The sequence below is a fragment of the Mobula hypostoma genome, chromosome 5 (assembly GCF_963921235.1).
Source record: "Mobula hypostoma chromosome 5, sMobHyp1.1, whole genome shotgun sequence".
Lineage (NCBI taxonomy): Eukaryota > Metazoa > Chordata > Chondrichthyes > Myliobatiformes > Myliobatidae > Mobula > Mobula hypostoma.
The window spans coordinates 74,954,483-74,975,070 of record NC_086101.1 but is presented as its reverse complement, the minus strand read 5'-3'; the positions used below and the strand labels follow the sequence as shown (position 1 = coordinate 74,975,070).

Here is a 20,588-nt window from a genome sequence, read left to right as displayed (position 1 = left end):
TACAGAGAGGAGAGAGAGAGGCTCGGCAAAAGGTGCGAGAACAACAACCTGAGTTTCAACGTGGACAAGACAAAAGAGATGACTGTGGACTTCATGGAGGCGCAGCTCGACCACTCTCCATTGCACATCAATGGCACTGCAATGGAGAGAGTGAAGAGCACAAAGTTCCTTGGCAGACACATACCCGGATCCATTCTGGATGTGTGATACAGAGGCTGCAAGGCATGACCTGATAGAGGATTGTAAAAATCATCGAGAGTATCACCAGGCTCTTTCTCCCCTCTACTTGTGATAGGTGTGCATATGAAGGGGCCGAAGCATGGTTGAGGATCCCTACCACCCATCCCACAATCTCTTTGACCCAGGAAGGAGGTACAGGAGTGGCAGGACTAGACTGGGTAACAGCTTCTTCCCTCAGCTTGAGATTAACGAATACCCTGCCATCACAGTGGTCTGTTCACTAGAACAGTCAAGGGTTTACTGTTTATCTGTAATGCACACTTCACATGCATTTTGAATTATATTTTATTAATTTATTTGTGGTAATATTTTATTTTAGGTGCTGTGAATGATACATATATTGTGGCCCCACTGTGGTCCGGAGGAACATTGTTTTGTTTGGTTGTTTACATGTACCGTCAGATGACAATAAACCTAAACTTGAACTTGATTCTCACATTGTTTAATCCTAAAAAAAAATTATATTAGCTGGAATACAAGTATATATTTTAAAAAGGTAATTGAAAGAAGCAATTGCATTGGGCAAAAATTAGCTTCAATTTATAATATCCGATGATACAATTGCCGAAGGGTATTTGAAAACAACTGAAAAATTAAACATTAACCTTCCGTCAGGAGAAAGATAAGTTCAAGCCATACCTATACTTGACCGTGTATTGGACCGCTCCATTATCGTCCTCTTGCTGGGATTATTTAGAACCGATCGTTTGGCTAGGGATATATCTGCTGTCACCCGGGTAATTGATATCCTGTAACGAAGAAAGGCAAGCAATACCCATTCAGCCTGCTCTTCAACACTTCCACTAGCTACAATGTGGTCCCACCACCAGACACATCTTCCCCTCCCCACCCGTCTCCGCTTTCTGCAGGGACAATTCTCCCTGTGACTCCCTGCTTTGCACATCCCCACTCCACCCCAGGCACTTCCCTCTGCATCCCCTGTTCCTACACCTCCTCCCTCAACACCATCCACACCCTTCAATGTTGCTTCCAGGAGAGGCAGAGACTCGCATGGCTCTCCTCCAATCCTTGGTTACTGCTGTTGATATGCCTCCTCAGTATTGGTGAGACTGAACGCAGACTAGGCAACAGCTTTGCTCACTGCTCACCCTAGTCTTGAGTTCCTAGTTGCCAGCCCTCCCCATACCCACAATGACCAGACTGTCCTCAACCTCCTCCATCACCTGAGTGAGGGTTAAGCTAGAGGAACAGCACCTTGTATTCCCCTAGATCATCTGCAACCCAATGGCATGAACATTGAATTCTCCAGTTCCGGGTCACCTGATTCCCCTCTATCCTTTTATATCTCTTCTTGATCTACCCAGGTCCTCCAACACCCAACCTCAACCCCCCAGACTCCAGTCTCCCTGCTTCTTTCCTCTGCTCCACCCACTCTTTCTGCCCCTTATCCACACACTCCTCACACTCAGCCCTTTCCCTCTCCCGCTTTCACGCTCCACATCACTTCCTTTTAGATTCCATCATATGCAGCTCTTTGTAGTTTCTGCCTATCACCTCCCAGCCTCTGAGGCTGATTTACACTCTTCCCAACTCCATCTGGTCATTTTTATTTTTTAATTTTATCTTATGATATACAGCGTCGAGTAGGCCTTTCCAGCCCTCCGAGCCACATCGCCTAGCAATCTCCCGATTTAATCCTATACTAATCATGGGACAATTTACAATGACCAATTAACCTACTATTCAGTACGTCTTTGAACAGTGGGAGGAAACCAGAGCACCCAGAGGAAACCCATGAGGTCACGGGGAGGACGTACAATCGTACAACCTTCTTACAGGCAGAGGCAGGAATTGAACCCAGGTCACTTGTACTGTAAAGCGTTGTGCTCACCACTACACTACCATGCCGCCCACTGCTTCATCTGGATCCACCTGTTGCTGCCAGCTCTTACTCCCTCCCCTCTATAGACTGGCTATGTCCCCCTTTTCTTTCATTCCAAATGAAGGGTATCAACCCAAAACATTTCCCTCCTCAGATGCTGCATGACCCGCTGAGTTCCTCCAGCAATTCATTTTTGCTCTAGATTACGGGTCCAGATTGTGTCTGCTGATTACTCATGTATGAATTGCCATAGCCATTTAATTTATCTATCAATCCGGCATCATAAGCTGCAAGTTAGAATAAGCTAAAGCATAGACCCTTGGCTCCTCTACACAATTGTTAGAGTTCTTTAATTTCCTATTCTCTTACAGATGCCTGATAATCATTGATATACTTTTATTTCAGAATGGCAGGATTTCTCTCTACAAGGATGTTGTCACTACTGGGGGACCCGAGTTATGAGGAAAAATTGAATAGGTTAGAACTTTATTCCTTAGAACGCAAAAGGTTGAGAGGAGATTTGAAAGAGGCATTCAAAATTATGAGGGGTATCGATAGATTAAGTGCAAGCAGGCTTTTTCCACTGAGGTTGGGTGGGACTATAACTGGAGGCCATGAGTCAAAGGATGAAAGGTGAAAAGTTTAAGGGGAATATAAGGGGGAACCTCTTCACTCAGAGGGTTGTGAGAGTATGGACCGAGCTGCCAGCGCAAGTGGTGCATGTGAACTCAATTTCAACGTTTAAAAGAAGTTTGGATAGATGCATGGATGGTAGGGGTATGGAGGGCTAATTTGAGTAGACAGTTTAAATGGTTTGGCATGGGCTAGATGGGCCAAAGGGCCTGTTCCTGTGCTGTAGTTTTCTATGACTCTGATACATTGTTTTCTTTACAAATATTGTGCATTACAGAAATACTCAAGCTGTAAAAAACACTCCCTTTTATCTTTTAAAATAAATAATTCAATGATATTCAAAGAATGAGGAGGGATCTCAATGAAACCCATCTAATATTGAAAGGGCTTGATAAAGTGGATGTGAGGAGGATATTTCTGATGGTGGGAAGGTCTAAGACCAGAGGGGAATGGAGATGAGGAGGAATTTCTTCTGACAGAGAATGGTGAATCTGTGGAATTCGTTGCCATAGGCAGCTGTGGTGACCAGATCATTGGGTATAGTTAAGGCAAATATTGATAAATCCTTGATTCGTCACAGCATGAAGGGTTACAGGAAGAAGGCAGGAGATTGCGGCTGAGAGGGAGAATGGATCAGTCATGACGAAATGGCAGAGACCTGATGGGCCAAATGGGGTAATTCTGCTTCTATATCTTATGGTCTAATGGATATTTACTCATAGACACTGCACAACTTTATAATCTGTTTTTTTTTAATTCACAAGGTCAAATAACAAATAGCACGACCTGAAAAGTAAATGTGGGTAAGGATTGTGCTTACCTTCCATCAAACCGATGTTTCAGGAAATCAAAGAGTGCTTTCTGCATCATGTCTGTCACCTGTGCAAGAAGACAAGATGGAAAAGGAAGTGTACAGAGCAATGTGAATTCCATGGAATTAAACGGGGAATTCCTATACTCGTGTTTGCGGCTTCCTTAAAGTATAACTAACTTTATTGTAACAAAATAAATTTATGCAAGCATGGGAACTAAATTGGTTAACCATAATCCTGGATAGCTTTGTATTCATTTAGGGGTTGTGGATATTAAGGCCCATATTTATTCCCTATCCATAAATGCCCTCTAGATCACAAACACGAGAAAATCTGCAGACGTTCAAAATGCTGGAGGAACTGAGCAGGTCGGGCATTATCTATGGAAAAGAATAAATAGACAATGTGTACTCTTTTCCATTGTCGCTGCCTGGCCTGCTGAGTTCCTCCAGCATTTTGTGTGTGCTGCAATGCCCTCTAGAAGGTGATGATGAGGTGTCTTCTTGAAGAGATTCAAACGCATTTCCACTTGTTATTGAAGGATATTCCAATATTTAAAGACATTAATTTTGAAGGAAAAACAATGCATTTCACAGTCAGGAGTGTGTGTTACTTGAGAAATATGTAGGTGATGTTCTAATTGCCTGTTATTTTAGTTCACCTAGGGTATAATAGCAAATATTAATTTCAACAGCAGCCATTCTTCAGATCCGGATGTGGATTGCAGATTGAATTTAAAAGGCATCTCAGAACAATGGGCTTCCTGGAGCTGCAGGTTGGGGTCAATCGCAAACAAAGGAACACTCCACATAAAACTTAGAGGCATGCATGCAGTCTGGAGTCAATGAGGATTAACATTCACTTTGGGTGTCTGGAGTGTGGGTGCGAAGAAGGAGGTGTTTGTAAACCATATGTAACTCAAAGGAAGCATTGTAGATACATTATAGCTATAGGATTGTCCTGCTGTTACCTTTGACTTTTAGCATATAAAAGGCCATGTAATATTGAGTCAAACAAGCTTCTTCTTCCAAGGGTATCTCGTGAAATAAACCCTTCTTTGTCAACTAGCTTCAGTGTCGCCCAGTGACTTTGCTCATGCCACGACAGTAAGTGAATATTAAAATTGGCAGACTTGAATTGGTTGAGAATTTATTTATATTGGAGGTTCCCAACCTATTTTATGCTGTGGATCAAAACTATTAATCAAGGGGTCTGTAGATCCCCGATCACAGAGAGATACAGCATGGAGTTGGCCACTTTCCAAACACTTTCTTGGTAATTTAGTTTCTCCTAGATTCCTTACTGATTTATTCATAACAATCTTATACTTAATTCCCCCCCTAACCCCAGCACTAGAAACTCTTAGTTCCAATACACACGAGATCGTTCCAATTCTCTAATGAACCATAGCTCTGAAGCAATAGGGCAGATTACTCTTCCAAGTGCTTTTAGCCTTCATCTTTACTCTTGTATAGCAATTTCATTGTATTCACTTAACCAATGAATGAAGAACGGTTTAAAAAAAACAGTGTACACGATAGGACTACAAATAATAATTCAAAAGTAAGTCGTATATTAGAACTTTTATCGATCTATCTATTCATTCTGGGTTACAACAGATCATGGAAATCATGGTTCAGATGGTACAGGGCACGGGGTGGTAGGCTTTTAAAAATAATTGTACAATATTGAAAATAGAAGATAAAGCGTTTCAACATAGCACAGGCCCTTCGGCCCACTATGTTGTGCCGACCATGTAATCTACTCTAATATCGATCTAATCCTTTCTTCCACATGGCCCTCCATTTTCTGTCATCTAGGTGCCTATCTAAGAGTTTCTTCAATGCCCATAATGTATCTGCCTCCACCACCGCCCATGGCAGGGTGTTCCATGCACCCACCACTCTCTGTAAACAAAAATACCTCTGACATTCCCCTTACACCTTCCTCCAATCAATTTAAAGTCATCATCATCATTATGTGCTGTGACGCACGACGTGGGTGACCATGGTCTTTCCATGACCATGATTGTTCTTGACAATATTTTTCACAGAAGTGGTTTGCCATTGCCTTCTTCAGGGCCGAGTCACAAGACAGGTGACCCCAGCCATTATGAATACTCTTCAGAGTTTGTCTGCCTGGTGTCAGTGGTCACGTAACCAGGATTTGTGATATGCACCAGCTGCTCACACAGCCGTCCACCACCTGATCCCATGGCTTCATGTGACCCTGATCAGGGGGAAGGGGGGTCTAAGCAGATGCTACATCTTGTCCAAGGGTGACCTGTGGGCTAGCGGAAAGAAGGAGCGCCTTACACCTCATTTGGCAGAGCCGTACTGTATCTCCACCCTGCCACCCGCTCGCTTATCCAGGCAGGATAAGTACATTTGAAAATAGAAGTACTTTGTCCCTCAGACCTGCCCCACTGTTCAATATGACCATGGGTCATCTACAGCAGGCATTATCTGTTCTTCCATAATGCACACAAACTGATGGAGGAACTCAGCAGGTCAGGCTGCATCTGTGGAGGGAATGATTATGGAGGAGCATCTGATGACAGATCTCGGTGTGAAACATCGGCTGCTTATCTCCCTCCAGAGGAGCTGCCTGACTTGTTGAATTCCTCCATCATTTTGGGTGTGTTGCTCAAGATATCCAGCACCTGCAGAAGTCCCTGAGTATCTGTTCTTCTACACCAGTTTCCCGAAGGTTTCAATTCCTTGGTCTTTCTCAAATGGACTTGGGAAGAAAATAGGGGATTTGGGGAAAGGATAGAGAGGCAGAAGGTCAGCGATAATCAAATGCAGTGGCTGAAGAATCCAGGTGGCTAATTCCTGCTTTGGTTCGTTCATATTCTATTACAAGCCAAAATTTCAAATGGCACCACTGGCATCCAGTCTCAGAATGAAATCTAAAATGTACGGCCTTTGTGACGTTAAATGTTGAAAAATCATGTTCAATTCAATGTGAAATGTGCTGAAGCAAATAAACGGGGTCAGGCCACTGTAATTTGTGTTAAATGTCAATAAGATTGCAGTGCGTTAGAGGGTCAGAATGACCCCAAGGCACATTTACAAATTAGTTCTGTTCAAACCATCAGTTGCAATTACCAGTGAAATGTGAGTCTGTTTGTTATCCCAAAGTAGCCCATTTTGGCACTCTTCCAGATACATTCACAAGTAGTGGACTGAGGCTCAGTTCAAATGATTTTAATTTCTACAGGGTCATTTAAAACAAGGCAATGGCCCATTTATATATATTGGTGTTACTAACTGAATATTTATTCTTATTAGATACCACATCAAATCATCTAACTGATACAAACCCATGAGATGTTACTGTGCAGTGGTGGAACTATGGCTGAGCAGGTTGTGCTGTTGTCTTCCTGCTCCAGGGACCCGGAACCATTTTCCCCCCCACAGCCATGTTCCCATTCAATAGAAACACAATGTCCCTTTTCTGTCCAAGTCCTGACGAAGCATCTCAGCTCAAAACGTCGACTGTTTATTCCCATCCATAGATGCTGCCTGGCGTGTTGAGTTCCTCCAGCATTTTGTGTGAATCGCTCTGGATCTCCAGCATCTGCAGACTTTCTTGTCTTTGTGCTACTATTACATGGCAAAGTCTCTTCCAAGGGTGCCTACTCTGAGGAAGATTAAACCTTCTCTCCAATGGGAGTTTAGTGTAACCTTCTCTCACTGCTCCCCCTTTGTGATCTCTGCTGTTGCCCGACTCTTCAACCACGTGCTCATGTAAACTCGCTACCACAGCCACATATATACCTGACGTAGATTGGGAGACCGCTTCACCGAGCACCTACGCTCTGTCTGCCAGAGAAAACAGGGTCTCCCAGTGGCCACTCATTTTCAATTTCCATTCCCATTCCCATTCTGACATGTTAGTCCATAGCCTCCTCTACCGCTGTAATGAAACCACACTCAGGTTGGAGGAGCAACACTTTATATTCTGTTTGGGTAGCTTCCCAACCTGTTGACATGAACATTGATTTCTCAAACTTCTGGTAATTGTCCCCCCTTTCACCATTCTCCCATTCCCATTTCCTTCTCTCACCTTAACTCCTTACCTGCCCATCACCTCCTTCTGGTGCTCCTCCCCTTTCCCTTTCTTCTATGGTCTTCTGTCCTCTCCAATCGGATTCCCACTTCTCCAGACCTTTATCTCTCTCATCCATCAACTTCCCAGCTCTTTACTTCACCACTCCCCCTCTCCCAGTTTCACCTATCATCTCCCATCTTGTACTTCTTCCTCCTCTCCCCCCACCATCTTACTCTGACTTCTTATCTTTCTCCAGTCTTGATGAAGGGTCTCGGCCCAAAGCGTCGACTGTTTACTCTTTTCCATAGATGCTGTCTGGCCTGCTGAGTTCCTTCACCTTTTTGTGTGTGTTGCTTGGATTTCCAGCATCTGCAGACTATCTCATGTTAGTACCTCTTGTGCCTTCCTTTTCTACTTTCTGCTCGTCCAAGAATACAAGGACCAAAGATAGAAGTAGAACATTTGACACCCGTCTTCATACTCCACCACTCAGTAGGTCATGGCTGATCTTTCACCTTGGTGCCACTTAAATGTACTGAATATGTCCTTTGTTACCTTTAATATCTGAAGATCCACCAGTCTATGTGATGAATATATTCTGCAACTGAACCTCCATAACTGTCTTGGCAAATAAATTCCACCTGACTCAGTCCCAAATGGCCAACTATATACTGTACTTAATGGCAATGCCTCCAGTTTCTGGACATCCTAACTAGAAAATCACTATCCCTGCATATAGCCTGACACATCTTATTTTGTATGTTTCATTCAGTTCTTATGAACTTCAGGTCATATGCAGGTGGGTAAAATGAAAAAAAGATGAGCAATATGGGCGTATCTTTAGAATTGCATGCACAGTTTTATGGAGCAACACGCACAAAATGCTGGAGGAACTCAACAGGTCAGGCAGCATCTATGGAAATAAATAAACAGATGATATTTTGGGCCGAGACCCTTCTCCAGAACCCTTAGAGAGAATCCTGCCCCTGCTTTTTGTCAAATCCCAGTGGAGTTACTAGGCAGAAAATGCAAAACATCACCTCTACATAATTATTTTTCCCTTTATATTATTGCTCAGCATCAAAACTACCCACCACATATTAAGCAAAGGAAAATTCAGCAAGATACCTCATTTCTAACTAAATTTTAATAACCATTTCACTGTTTGTTTTGATGCAGATGTGAATCAGAAACTGAATAACCCACACTATAGATGCACCATATGGAGACCAAAGCTGACCAGATGGGCTCTGACATGCCATCAACTCCAACCCATTGATATCCTTAAAGATAATTAAGGCTTACTTCTCATAAAAACTAGGGACCATTGTCAATAGGCCACCACTTTATTAAAAACCAATGATTTTGGAAGATGGGGATTACATTCATGAGAGAAAATGTTGTGAAAAGTCACTTTGATGTATTGTAACTTGATGTTATACCTCCGATTATCAAAACCTTCGTATTTATTCAATCACTGCAATGGTGAAAACTCAGAGCGATGGATTGCAATTATTCCCTGTGACATTGTCATGACCAGACTGTAACTTTTCTATTACATTGCACCGCCCTCCTAATTTAAAACATTGCTTCATAAATTACAGGTAACATTATAAGGAAAATAATTTTCAGAAACACTTAAGGATTTGACATTTGACCCACACCATCTCAATTCATTAACTGGGATTGTGTGGGCAAGGTCCTGGCCATCAGGGTTAGATCTGCATCACCAAACTGGCTCTGGTTGAGCGAGACCTGCCAAAGTCTACAAGAGGACAGATCCGGTGGGTGTGGCACGACCCATAGCAAACAGTCTAACACTATTAGTGCGTCAGAAATCCAGGTTCAACTCTGCCCCTGTCTGTAAGGAGTTCACACATTCTCCCCTTGACTACTTTGGGTTTCCTCTGGCTTGTTACCATGCTGGACCTCTAAAATAGTATAAAAGAATCTGATGGGCATGATCATCATTCAAGAAAAGGACTCTGCAGAATATACTAGAGGATGTGCTGAAGAAGAGATATTCTTTCCTCACCCACGCTGACTGACTTACTGGATGTTTCCAGTGTTCACTTTTATTGAAGATTTCTAGCAGTCGCAATGTTTGGAATATCGCAATTCCACAATTTTTACCCTTCTACTCATCCTCCTTTCTATATTTCCATTAGATAGATCACTGTCACCATAGCCTCACAATCTGCACGACACTTTCTGTGCCCTCAGTCTTTCTTGGTCCCTACCCCATTCCCTTTGTTCTCTCCATCCTTCCTTTTTTTTTCAATTTAAAATATCATTAAGTTGTAATTTTCAGAGTCAGACGGAAGGTCATCAGAGCAAGTTCTGTTTCATTCTCACAGTTGCTGCCTGACCTACTATATATTTCCTGTTTTTGTTAAACAACTATTAATTCATTAGCACTCAAATTTCCAATGTATCACTATGTATTTGCTGTAAGCAGCATTTCCTTTCCTGACTTTTCTAGTGCAGATACAAGAATAAAACTTCAAAGAAACTTTGTATCTAAATTTTCCCATGTGCTTTCATGGATTGATTAAAAGCTAATTGAGCTAACCTTGGTAGGTGCTAGTTGTCAATTATTTGTTTCTCATTAGCAGATTATGCAGTTAATCCCTTTGTTTAGATTCCAGTGTATAATCTGGTCTGTAGTTCAGGCAGAAAGTTACAGTAGCCATGGTAACATATTTCAAACCAGGCATATAACCTTCACCCAATCTACCCTGTAAACTGGATACACAAAGCCTGTGACTCTATTTAGAACAGCAGAGGAGGCTTGTTTGATCAATTAACCTTTAATTACAATGCCAGTGGTGGAACCTTATTCTGGAAAAAATGGCTGCTGTGTTTCCTATATTACAACAAAGAACGCACTTGAAAATGTATTCTGTGAAATGCCTTGGCATCACCTAAGGTCATAGAAGACACAACACAAATACAAGCCTCTCTTGCTTCACGCACTGACTGAAATATAATATTTACTGAGACAGCCATATTAGACAATACTTTTTCAAAAACAATGTCACTAGTGAGATGCACAATATTAATCTTCAAACTCACTTGTCAACATTAAAGTCTCAGAATTAATTGCTTCCCATTTCTCCCTTATTAGAGCCAATTTAAAAGACGTAATCATTAACCATAAATAATCACAGACAAAAAAAAAGCAAATAATGTTATTGTGCCAGATCCAAAGACCCATTGAATGTCAGTTCAAATGAAAATCTATAATTTATCTCTCAACGTGAAATTTTATCTCAGCTTTCTAAAATGTGCTTCAGCCAGCGACTCCCTGGAGGAAGTTATTATTTCTGTAGCTTGTAATTCAAACTCGGGTCACTTGAAAGCATTTGTGCCCTTTTGAACAACAATCAAATTATAAATCATTCCCAGCAGCTGGGTCTGAGTGCTTCCCTGGAGTCACAGACTTTCTCTGAGCATCAGCTAATGGATCCTTCGAGACCAAGCTGCTCAGTCTTAATTTCTCACTGTCGAGACAATACTCTGATTCATCTTTCTTAGACTGAAAGTGGGTGTCCTCATTAATCTCAGTGTAAATTTCGATCTGTAACAGTTTATTCCCAATCAATGAATCTAAAAACATAATCTATTGTATATTTAGCCCCCAACACCCAGGATGTACCCTTTTATTGCTACCATCAGGGAGGAGGTACAGAAGCCTGAGGGCACATGCTCAATGATTCAGGAACAACTTCTTCCCCTCTGCCATCAGATTTCTGAATGGACAATGAACCCATGAACTCTACCTCACTGCAGTTTTGCTCTACTTATTGAATTTAACTTGTATATTGATCTTTTTTGGGCTAAATCCATGTGTTTAACACATGAAACAAATATAGAAAGCTGATCAAGGTAAGCTCATTGGCTCTAGATTTTGGATTGCCTCTCTAGCATGAAGCAAATGTACACCTAATAAGTCACTATGAGTAGGGCAAATAGGCTAGATGTTCCTCAATAGAGAAAATATCAACATTAAATTCAAGATTCAAGTACATTTATTATCAAAGGATGTATAAGTGATACACCTTGAGATTTGTTTGCTTACAGGCAACCACAAAGCAAGAAACCTGAAAAATCCAATTTAAAAAATTGGACCGTAAAAGAGGAAAAAGAAACACACATGATGCAAACAATAGAAGCAAATAACAGCATTCTGAACCAGATTGAGTCCTTAGATCTGCTCACCAGAGCAGCAGGAGTAGGCCCAAGTCTACTCATATTAGTTCATCATTTTAGCAGACAAAAACGTCGCAAAACTCGCAGAGATGACAGGCACCACAGAGAAGAATGAACATCGCAGGAGAACGAGAGAAATTAGCCTGATCCTCGCCTCTGCTCCTGACTTTATCAAGAATGATGACAAGACGGAGAATAGAGAGGAAGTGGTGCAGCTGGTGGATTGGTGTGAGAAGAACAACCTGAGGGTGAATGTGGAGAAGATAAAGGAAACCATTGTGGACTTCAGGAAGGTGCAGATGGATCATCCTCCTCTGCGAACACATGACTCATCCGTAGAGAGAGTTAAGTACACCAAGTTCCTGGTAGTTCACATCATGGATGACCTCAGCTGGGCTCTTAATATTAGCTCCCTGAACAAGAAGGCACTGCAACACCTCCACTTCTTAAGAAAGATTGAGGAAAGCAAGCCCCCCCCCAACTGTCATCTTTACTCCGTTCTACAGGAGCATCATTGAGAGCGTCCTAACAAACTGCATCTCCATCTGATATGGGAGCAGTCGAGCATTGGACCAGAAGTCCCTACAAAGGACTGTGAACAGGTGAGAGGATCATCGGGGTCTCCCTACCATCTACTGGGGACATTTGTCAGGAGCGCTACGTACGCAAGGCCCATAGTATTATTAAGGATCTCACCCATCAATCCAGCATCTTCCTTGACTTTCTACTATCCGGCAGGAGACTACAACGCATGTAAACAAGAACAGTCAGGATGAGAAACAGTTTCTTCCCCCAGCCCATTCATTCTGCCCTGACCCACCTGGACAACCCCAACTCTTTCATCAGAATGCAGTTCATTGATTTTAGTTCGGCATTCAATACTATGATCCCCTTCAAGCTGATCGCCAAACTTCGCCAGCTTGGTATCAGCTCATCCCTCTGCAATTGGACCTTGGACTTTCTGACTAACGGACCCCAATCTGTTAAATTAGACAACCTCTCCTCCTCCACTCTCACCCTGAACACTGGCATGCCTCAAGGCTGTGTGCTGAGCCCTCTTCTGTACTCCTTTTTCACCTATGACTGCGTTCCTGTACACGGTTCTAACTCCATAATCAAGTTCGCAGATGACACCGCAGTGGTTGGCCTGATCAGAGGGGATGGCGAGATGGCCTACAGGGATGAGGTCCAGCACCTGGCTGCGTGGTTTGCCGATAACAACCTGGCCTTTAACACAAGAAGACCAAGGAGATCATTGTGGACTTCAGGCATGCTAGGAGTCACACTCATGTCCCTAACTACATCAATGGAGCTGTAGTGGAGCGTGTATCAAGCTTCAAATTCATTGGTGTCCACATTTCCAAGGATCTCACCTGGTCCCTGAACTCCTCCATCCTGATCAAAAAGGCGCAATAGCGCCTTTATTTCCCGCGGAGCATCAAGAAAGATCACCCCTGTCTCAGGATACTGACAGATTTTTACCGCTGTACCATTGATAGCATACTCACTAACTGCATCTCAGTGTGGTATGGCAATTGTCCGGTATCAGACCGCAAAGCATTCCAGCGGGTGGGGAAAACTACCCAGTGGATTATCAGCACCCAATTGCCCACCATAAACGCTGCCTGCGCAGGGCGAAAAGCATTATCAAGGATGCATCTCACCCTGACCATGGACTTCTTACTCTCCTCCCATCCGGGAGGTGCTACAGAAGCCTCCGCTCACACACCAGCAGGCACAGGAAGAGCTTCTTCCCTGAGGCTGTGACACTGCTGAACCGCACATCACAGCACTAGGCAGTATTGCATCCAAATTGTACTGTCTCAGCACTTTTATATTTGTACGCTGTAGCACTTACTTTTTATTCGCAGCTATTTTGTAAATAATACTATTTTTTTGTACTTCTGGTCAGATGCTAATTGCATTTCATTGGCTTTGTATCTGTACTTGGCACAATGACAATAAAGTAGAATCTAATCTAATCTTTTTGCCATCTGAACTGCCAGTGAGCTATCTCACAACTTCAGTAGTGCCATCTTAATCCAGGTTAAATTAATGTGATTCTAATCTATTCAATGCAATATTTATGATTTAGCTGAAAGCTATTTGTAAATAGATTTGCATTTCCCTTTTTAAGTGGCTATCAATTTTAGTCCTATTCCTGACAGGCATGCCTGGGATGTCAAACGATAAGACAGTAATCTGCAGTGCTGACCAACATATGGAAACCAAACTAATATCATTGCAACTGCACAAAGTCATATAAAACAAAAGTTAAGATAAATGTAATCTAACATTATCACTTACCTCATAACCTTTCAATGATGGGCCCACCAACACAACTGGCCTCATGGATGGTACCACATCATAAGGAGGAATGTGTTCAGTCTGTGTTAATTAGAAACAATAATAACGGATTAAATCACCTTCAGTACACAAGATACAACCATTAGGCAATAGAATGTTAGAATTCCACAGAACTTAAGAGATCTTCTACAATGCAACTTCATAAGTATATTTTTTCATAAATTCAATGATTAATACATTAAACAGACAGAAATATTTATCTGTTAGAATTTCTGTATTGCTAAGTGTCCCATACTCATTGGCCCAAGACTCTGGATTACCACTCCAGTATGTTAAGTGCTGTACTAATGCACCCATCTTCATGAGTACACCAGATATTCCACCAGGAGTACTTCAAATTGGCTAGATGTTCCTCGGTAGAGAAAATATCAACATTAAATTGATGTGATTTTAGTCTATTCAAATGTTTTTCATTTAGCTGAAAGCATAGGTCTAGTTAAGAAGACTAGTTTTTCCAGTGTAGCTCCACATTGTGGTACACCGGTAACATGGAATCCTGCAGGGGTTTCCAGTAGAATGCATTCAAATCTGAATACCATGTAGTTTCAAAGTTCATAGCAGAGTGATTCCTGTGGTTGCTAGAGAGTTGCTTATGTTATTGAAGCAGCTTATTTTAAAAAGGTAATTTTACAGAAATTGTACAGCATAAAAGCAAAAGAGAGGGCATATAATAGAACAAAAATTAATGGGAAGTTAGAGGATTGGAAACCAACAGAAGGAAACTAAAAATCCATAAGGGGAGAAAAGATTAAGTATGAAGCTAAGCTAGCCAATAATATAAAAGAGGACACCTATTTTTTTTCAGATATATAAAGAGTAAAAGAGAAGCAAGAGTGGATATCGGACCACCAGAAAATTACATTGCAGATGTAGTAATGGGAGACAAAGAAACGACAAACAAACATAATAAGTATTTTGCACAAGTCTTCACTGTGGAAGACACCAGCAGTATGCCAGAAATGTGAGAGTGTCAGGGGTGGTGGTGGGGGGGGGGGGTGTAGAAGAGAATGTAGTTGCTATTACTGGGAGAAGGTGCTTAAGGTACTGAAAGGTCTGATGGTAGATAAGTCACCTGGACCAGATGGACTACACCCCAGGGTTCTGAAATTGGCAGCTGAAGAAACTATGAAGGCATTATTAATGATCTTTCAAGAATCTTTAGATTCTGAAATAGTTCTGGAGGACTGGAAAATTGCAAATGTCACTCCACTCTTTAAGAAGGGAGGAGAGGCAGAAGAAAGGAAATTATAGGCCCGTTAGCCTTATTTCAATGGATGGGAAGGTGTTGGAGTCCATTATTAAGGATGAGGTTTTGGGATATTTGAGGGCACCTGATAAATTAAGCCAAAGTCAGTATGGTTACCTTAAGGGAAAATCTTGCTTGACAAGCCTATTGAAATTCTTTAAGGAAATAACAGGCAGGATAGACAAAGGAGAGTTAGTGGGTGTTGTTTGTTTGGATTTTCAGAAGGCTTTTGACAAGATGCTGCACATGAGGCTGCTTAACAAGATAAGAGCCCACGGTATTACAGGAAGGATACTATCATGGATAGAAGATTGGCAATTGGTAGGAGGCAAAGCGTGGGAATATAGGGGGTCTTTTCTGGTTGGTTACTGGTGACTAGTAGTGATCTGTAAGGAGTCAGTGCTGGTTCCGTTTCTTTTCACGCTATATGTCAATGATTTGGATAATGGCTTTGTGGCCAAGTGTGCGGATGATATGAAAATGGGTGGAGCACAAGTCATGTTGAGGGAGTAGAGAGGCTGCAGAAGGACTTGGAAAGATTAGGAAAATGGGTAAAAAAGAAAGTGGCAGATGGAATATACTTTAGGGAAGTGTATGGTCATGCACTTTGGGAAGAAGGATTAAAAGTTGACATTGAAGAGGGTCTAGAGAAGGTTCACAAGGATGATTCTGAGAATGAAAGGGTTAACATATGAGGAGTGTTTGATGGCTTTGTGACTGTATTCACTAGAGTTCAGAAGAATGAGGGGGATTTCGTTGAAACCTATCTAATGTTAAAAGGTCTAGATAAAGTAGATGTTTCCTATAGTGGGGGAGACTAGGACCAGGGGGTACAACCTCAGAATAGAGGGATATCATTTAGAACAGAGATGAGGAGGAATTTCTTTAGCGAAAGGGTGGTGAATCTGTGGAATTCATTGCCACAGACAGCTGTGAAGACCCGGGGAGAAGGGAAGGGAATGCTATTGAGAGGCATCATAATCAGCCATGATGGAATAGCAGAACAGACTCAACAGACCAAATGGCTTAATTCTACTTCTATGTCTTATGGTCTTACAGAAATCCTCCTTGAAATCAGTAGCTATCTTAGTGGGGTTGCCAACTGCTGTGATTTAAAAAAAAATTGTGTCTTCATCTCTGCACGGTCAAATGGTCTGCAGACTGGACAATGCTATTACTGGTTCATTTAGAAAACATAGAAAAGCCACAGCACAATACAGGCCCTTCAGCCCTCAAAGTTGTGCCGAACATGTCCCTACTTTAAAAGTTACTAGGGTTACCCATAGCCCTCTATTTTTCTAAGCTCCATGTACCTATCCAAAAGTCGCATTTGAGTGAATCATTTGGTTAAAATGAGTATCCTAGAAGAAAAGCTGGAAAGTCGCTGTTCTAGACAATAGATGCTACTTCAAGTCCTAGCCTTAGGTTCAAGTACGAAGTATCTTGACCATAGCATTGAATGCATAGTATTGTTCTCACAATACGGCCCCATTCAGCACTCAGTATGCATACACTTATCTCATATAGGAGGTGAGCAAAATCATCTTAATAATTAGAACATCCTGTTGCCACCCCGAGTGATTACCTAAACTACAATTGCTAGTCTGTTAATTATCTCGACCACATTTTGGGAAGTATGTTTGTGGTTGACTCAGCACGTACCGTCGCCAGTGATGTCACTCTGAATGGAAACCATGCAGCCACATCAAGAGAACAGAACCAGGGGATATTACCACCCAAGTTGCTGGTAAGAAGTTTATTTTTTAAATTTGTGTCCCTCTGTTAAGTCTAGTTATTTCTCTTATGTTATCACCCAACTCTGTCTCCAATCAGCCACGTCTGTTATCTCTAGACTCAACTATTGCAATGTACTCCTGGTTGTCTTCCCTCGCTATATACTTCCTGTAATTTTTGGATTCCTCACTCTGACTAGGGGCCATCCACTGATTATCTCTCTGCTTGTTAATCAATATCAGCTCCCATCTGAACAATGACTTGATAATAAAACAGTTTTTCTTGTTCTCAAAAATCTCCATAGCTTGGCTCATTGTACCTCCAGTTCTACAATCCTTTGAGATACCTGTAGTCCTTCAGTTCTGACATCTTGAACATTCTCATTTGGCAGTCATGCCTTCAACTATCAAGGCCATACCATTTTGAAATCCTATCCTAAACATCTCAGCTTCTTCTTTTTTAGAAGCTGGTTAATCCTTTGCACTTGAAAAGTCTTTATTTCCCAAGTTTCTTGGTATAAATTTTGTTTGACTATAACACTCATGTTAAGAACCTTGCCATATTGCTATGTTACAGAAATTGATGTTATTGTTGCCGTTAACAGTCAGGTAGCATTATTTGTTCCACCTAAAACTCACTTGAGGTCATGAGCAAGTACCCAACACAAACAAACTTACTCCCCTCAACAAATGTCTATCTGTCTCTGGGACAGTAGTTAGTAGCAACATTGACAGTGTCTTAGTGACACTGTAATTTTTCTAAAATAATTGTGCATCTGGTATGTCAGATAAAATTTGAGATTCAGAAGTCAAATATTTGCATATATCATTAGATTCTCCAAATACCAAAAGACCGATTGGATAAAAAAAACTCCTACTATACTTAGCTAAAAAATAACTTGGCTGGAAATATATGTGAGGATTAGAAACTACACACATTTCTCACTTTTGCTTGATAATTTGTGAATTTATCTAAGTTTTACACCAGCAATATTATTTATTTGGTAATTTACATTAATTAAATGACATGACCCACCCAGCCAACACACTTTTCGTCCCTCTTCCCTCCGGGAGAAGGCTCAGGAGCTTGAAGACTCGTACGGCCAAATTTGGGAACAGTTTCTTTCCAACTGTGATAAGACTGCTGAACGGATCCTGACCCGGATCTGGGCCGTACCCTCCAAATATCCGGACCTGCCTCTCGGTTTTTTTTCACTACCTTGCTTTCCAGTTTTCTATTTTCTATTTATGATTTATAATTAAATTTTTAATATTTACTATCGATTTGTACTCCAGGGAGCATGAAGAGCAGAATGAAATATTGCTGTGATGATTGTACGTTCTAGTATCAATTGTTTGGCGACAATAAAGTATAAAGTATAAAGTATGTCATAGGTTCCTTAAGTTTGCTATAGATGGGGGTGGTAAAGGAGATAAGCTCTCACTACCTATTAAACACTCCAAATAACATGCACCTCAAATAGCCTCTGACAACCAAGTACTGCTCCTGGTCTTCAAGTGTGACTTAGCTATTAAGCCCAGCAGAATTATTTCTACTGACAGGAAAAGGTGGAAAGGCCTTAAAATCAGTCACTTTGGGCAGATGGGGCTTGTCAGCCGTGGTTGGCAGCTCATCTAGGAGAAGCAAAACTCTGATTTCAAACCTCTGCTGCCTTGCAGCCATGCCCACTCATGGGAAAAGCTTCAGGAGTAAACCCCATGGAAAAAAATCTGGAGTTGGAGTCCCTAAGGCAGTCCTACATTGAGCTCAACGCTGATTGGCATCTACTGCGCTGACCCTGATGCCAAACTGTATAGGTCTCTGACATTCCTTTGGGTTCATCATATGTGTAGAGAGGATGAGCTTGCGACATGGGCAACAACTTGCTCTCCATATCATACTGCCCTGGCTTGCGTACCCAGACAGCTAGGACACAACATCCATGGTCGATTCCAACCTATGACAAATGTTATTAATTTTACAAAGCTTTATGAAAAACATATTCTTCATACTGATTAGGAAATACCAAAAATCTGAGAATTTTACCATATTTGGTAATCTTTTCAGTTCCTTGCAAACAGAAAAGAACACAAGAACAGGAGATTTATTCCCTCACGCCTGTTCTGCCATTTGGTCAGATTTTGAATAAATTTTTACTTCAGTGTCAATTTCCAGCACTAACCACATATTCTCTTGATTCTCTTGATACTGAAAAGGCACCAAAATCTGATTTATTTCAGATGCAAACTTAGAGATAAACTCTGCTAAAAGTTCTCACTAATTCAGATCTTTGATCCAGCAAAATGCTGCAGTATTCAGTCTAGCCAATCCGGTATTGGACACATCTGAAGTGCGAGCAAATGTGAGACTAAAGGGCTGCTTTACTATATGTCTGCTTCCAGCTATGAAGCTTGTCCTGAAGAAGGGTCTCGACCAAAAATGCTGACTGTTTATTCATTTCCATAGATGCTGCCTGACCTGCTGAGTTCCTCCAGCATTTTGTGTATGTCACAACTCAAATTGTTCTTTGGGAAATTTTAAACACCCCTCTTATAATCTTCCACCAGCTCTCTTTTTTTTTTAAAAAATAAGGTCATTTGTCAAAACATAATTGTGTAATTGGCCATCTGGATATGCAGCTGTGGAAAACAGTTTCCAGGAAAACCAATCTTCAAAATAAAAACAAAAAGAAAAATTCTATTTATGGGGACTGGAAATGTCAGAAATATTTTTTGGTTTTCCATTTCAGAATGGCCCTTGAATGCTTTTACTCTGTATCTTATTTCCAAATCTTTATTGTTCCAAGTATTCTTTTCCCTTTCATTTACCTCAATTGATTTTTATCTATGGTCCTGTGTAATAGTTCATTCAGACAGGCACAAATCTCTGATTAAAAATTGTTTTCTGGTTTGTTTTTAATTGCTGCTATTTGGAGAACCAGCCCTGAAGAGAGAAAAGTCAAAGTAAAGGTAAATTTATTATTAAAGTCCATATATCTTACCCTATGCCATCTTGAGATTCATTTTCTTACATGCATTTACAGGAAAATAAAGAAAAAAATGATAGAATTTAAGAAAAATTATACATAAACAAAGACTGACAAAACAATCAATGTGCAAAAGAAGGGGATGCAAGTGGAAAGAAGAAACATCCAGAACCCTCAAGGGAAGAAGATTGCGCCGGCAAACAATGCGATCAGTGGCGACATCCTTCAAACAGTTCACAAAATCACTTATTTGATTTATTTTAATTCTTCTTCTTTCAAATTTGATTCTGCTACTACTGGAACCTGTGATTTACATTTTGATGGTGTGTTTTCTGGCCAATTGAGCGATCTGGTGCTTTGCTGTCTCCAAGTGAGTTCAGTGAGGTTTCGAGTGAAGCATGCAGACTGGAGGCCTAGAAGCCTGGAGATGAGACGTGTGCCCTTGATTAACTCTGTTTC

The 20,588-nt window shown here is 41.3% G+C and overlaps 1 protein-coding gene across 3 annotated transcripts in view; it reads right to left on the bottom strand.

Moving 5' to 3' along the window:
* Positions 1 to 20,588, bottom strand: part of cacnb4a (calcium channel, voltage-dependent, beta 4a subunit) — a 311,056-nt gene that overhangs the window by 45,804 nt on the left and 244,664 nt on the right. For all 3 annotated transcript variants that reach the window (XM_063048561.1, XM_063048563.1, XM_063048564.1), the window contains exons 7-9: positions 14,104 to 14,184; positions 3,537 to 3,595; positions 880 to 989 (exon numbers count right to left, since the gene is read on the bottom strand). In XM_063048561.1, the coding sequence (XP_062904631.1) occupies positions 880 to 989; positions 3,537 to 3,595; positions 14,104 to 14,184 (250 nt within the window). The remainder of the gene's footprint in view (positions 1 to 879; positions 990 to 3,536; positions 3,596 to 14,103; positions 14,185 to 20,588) is intronic.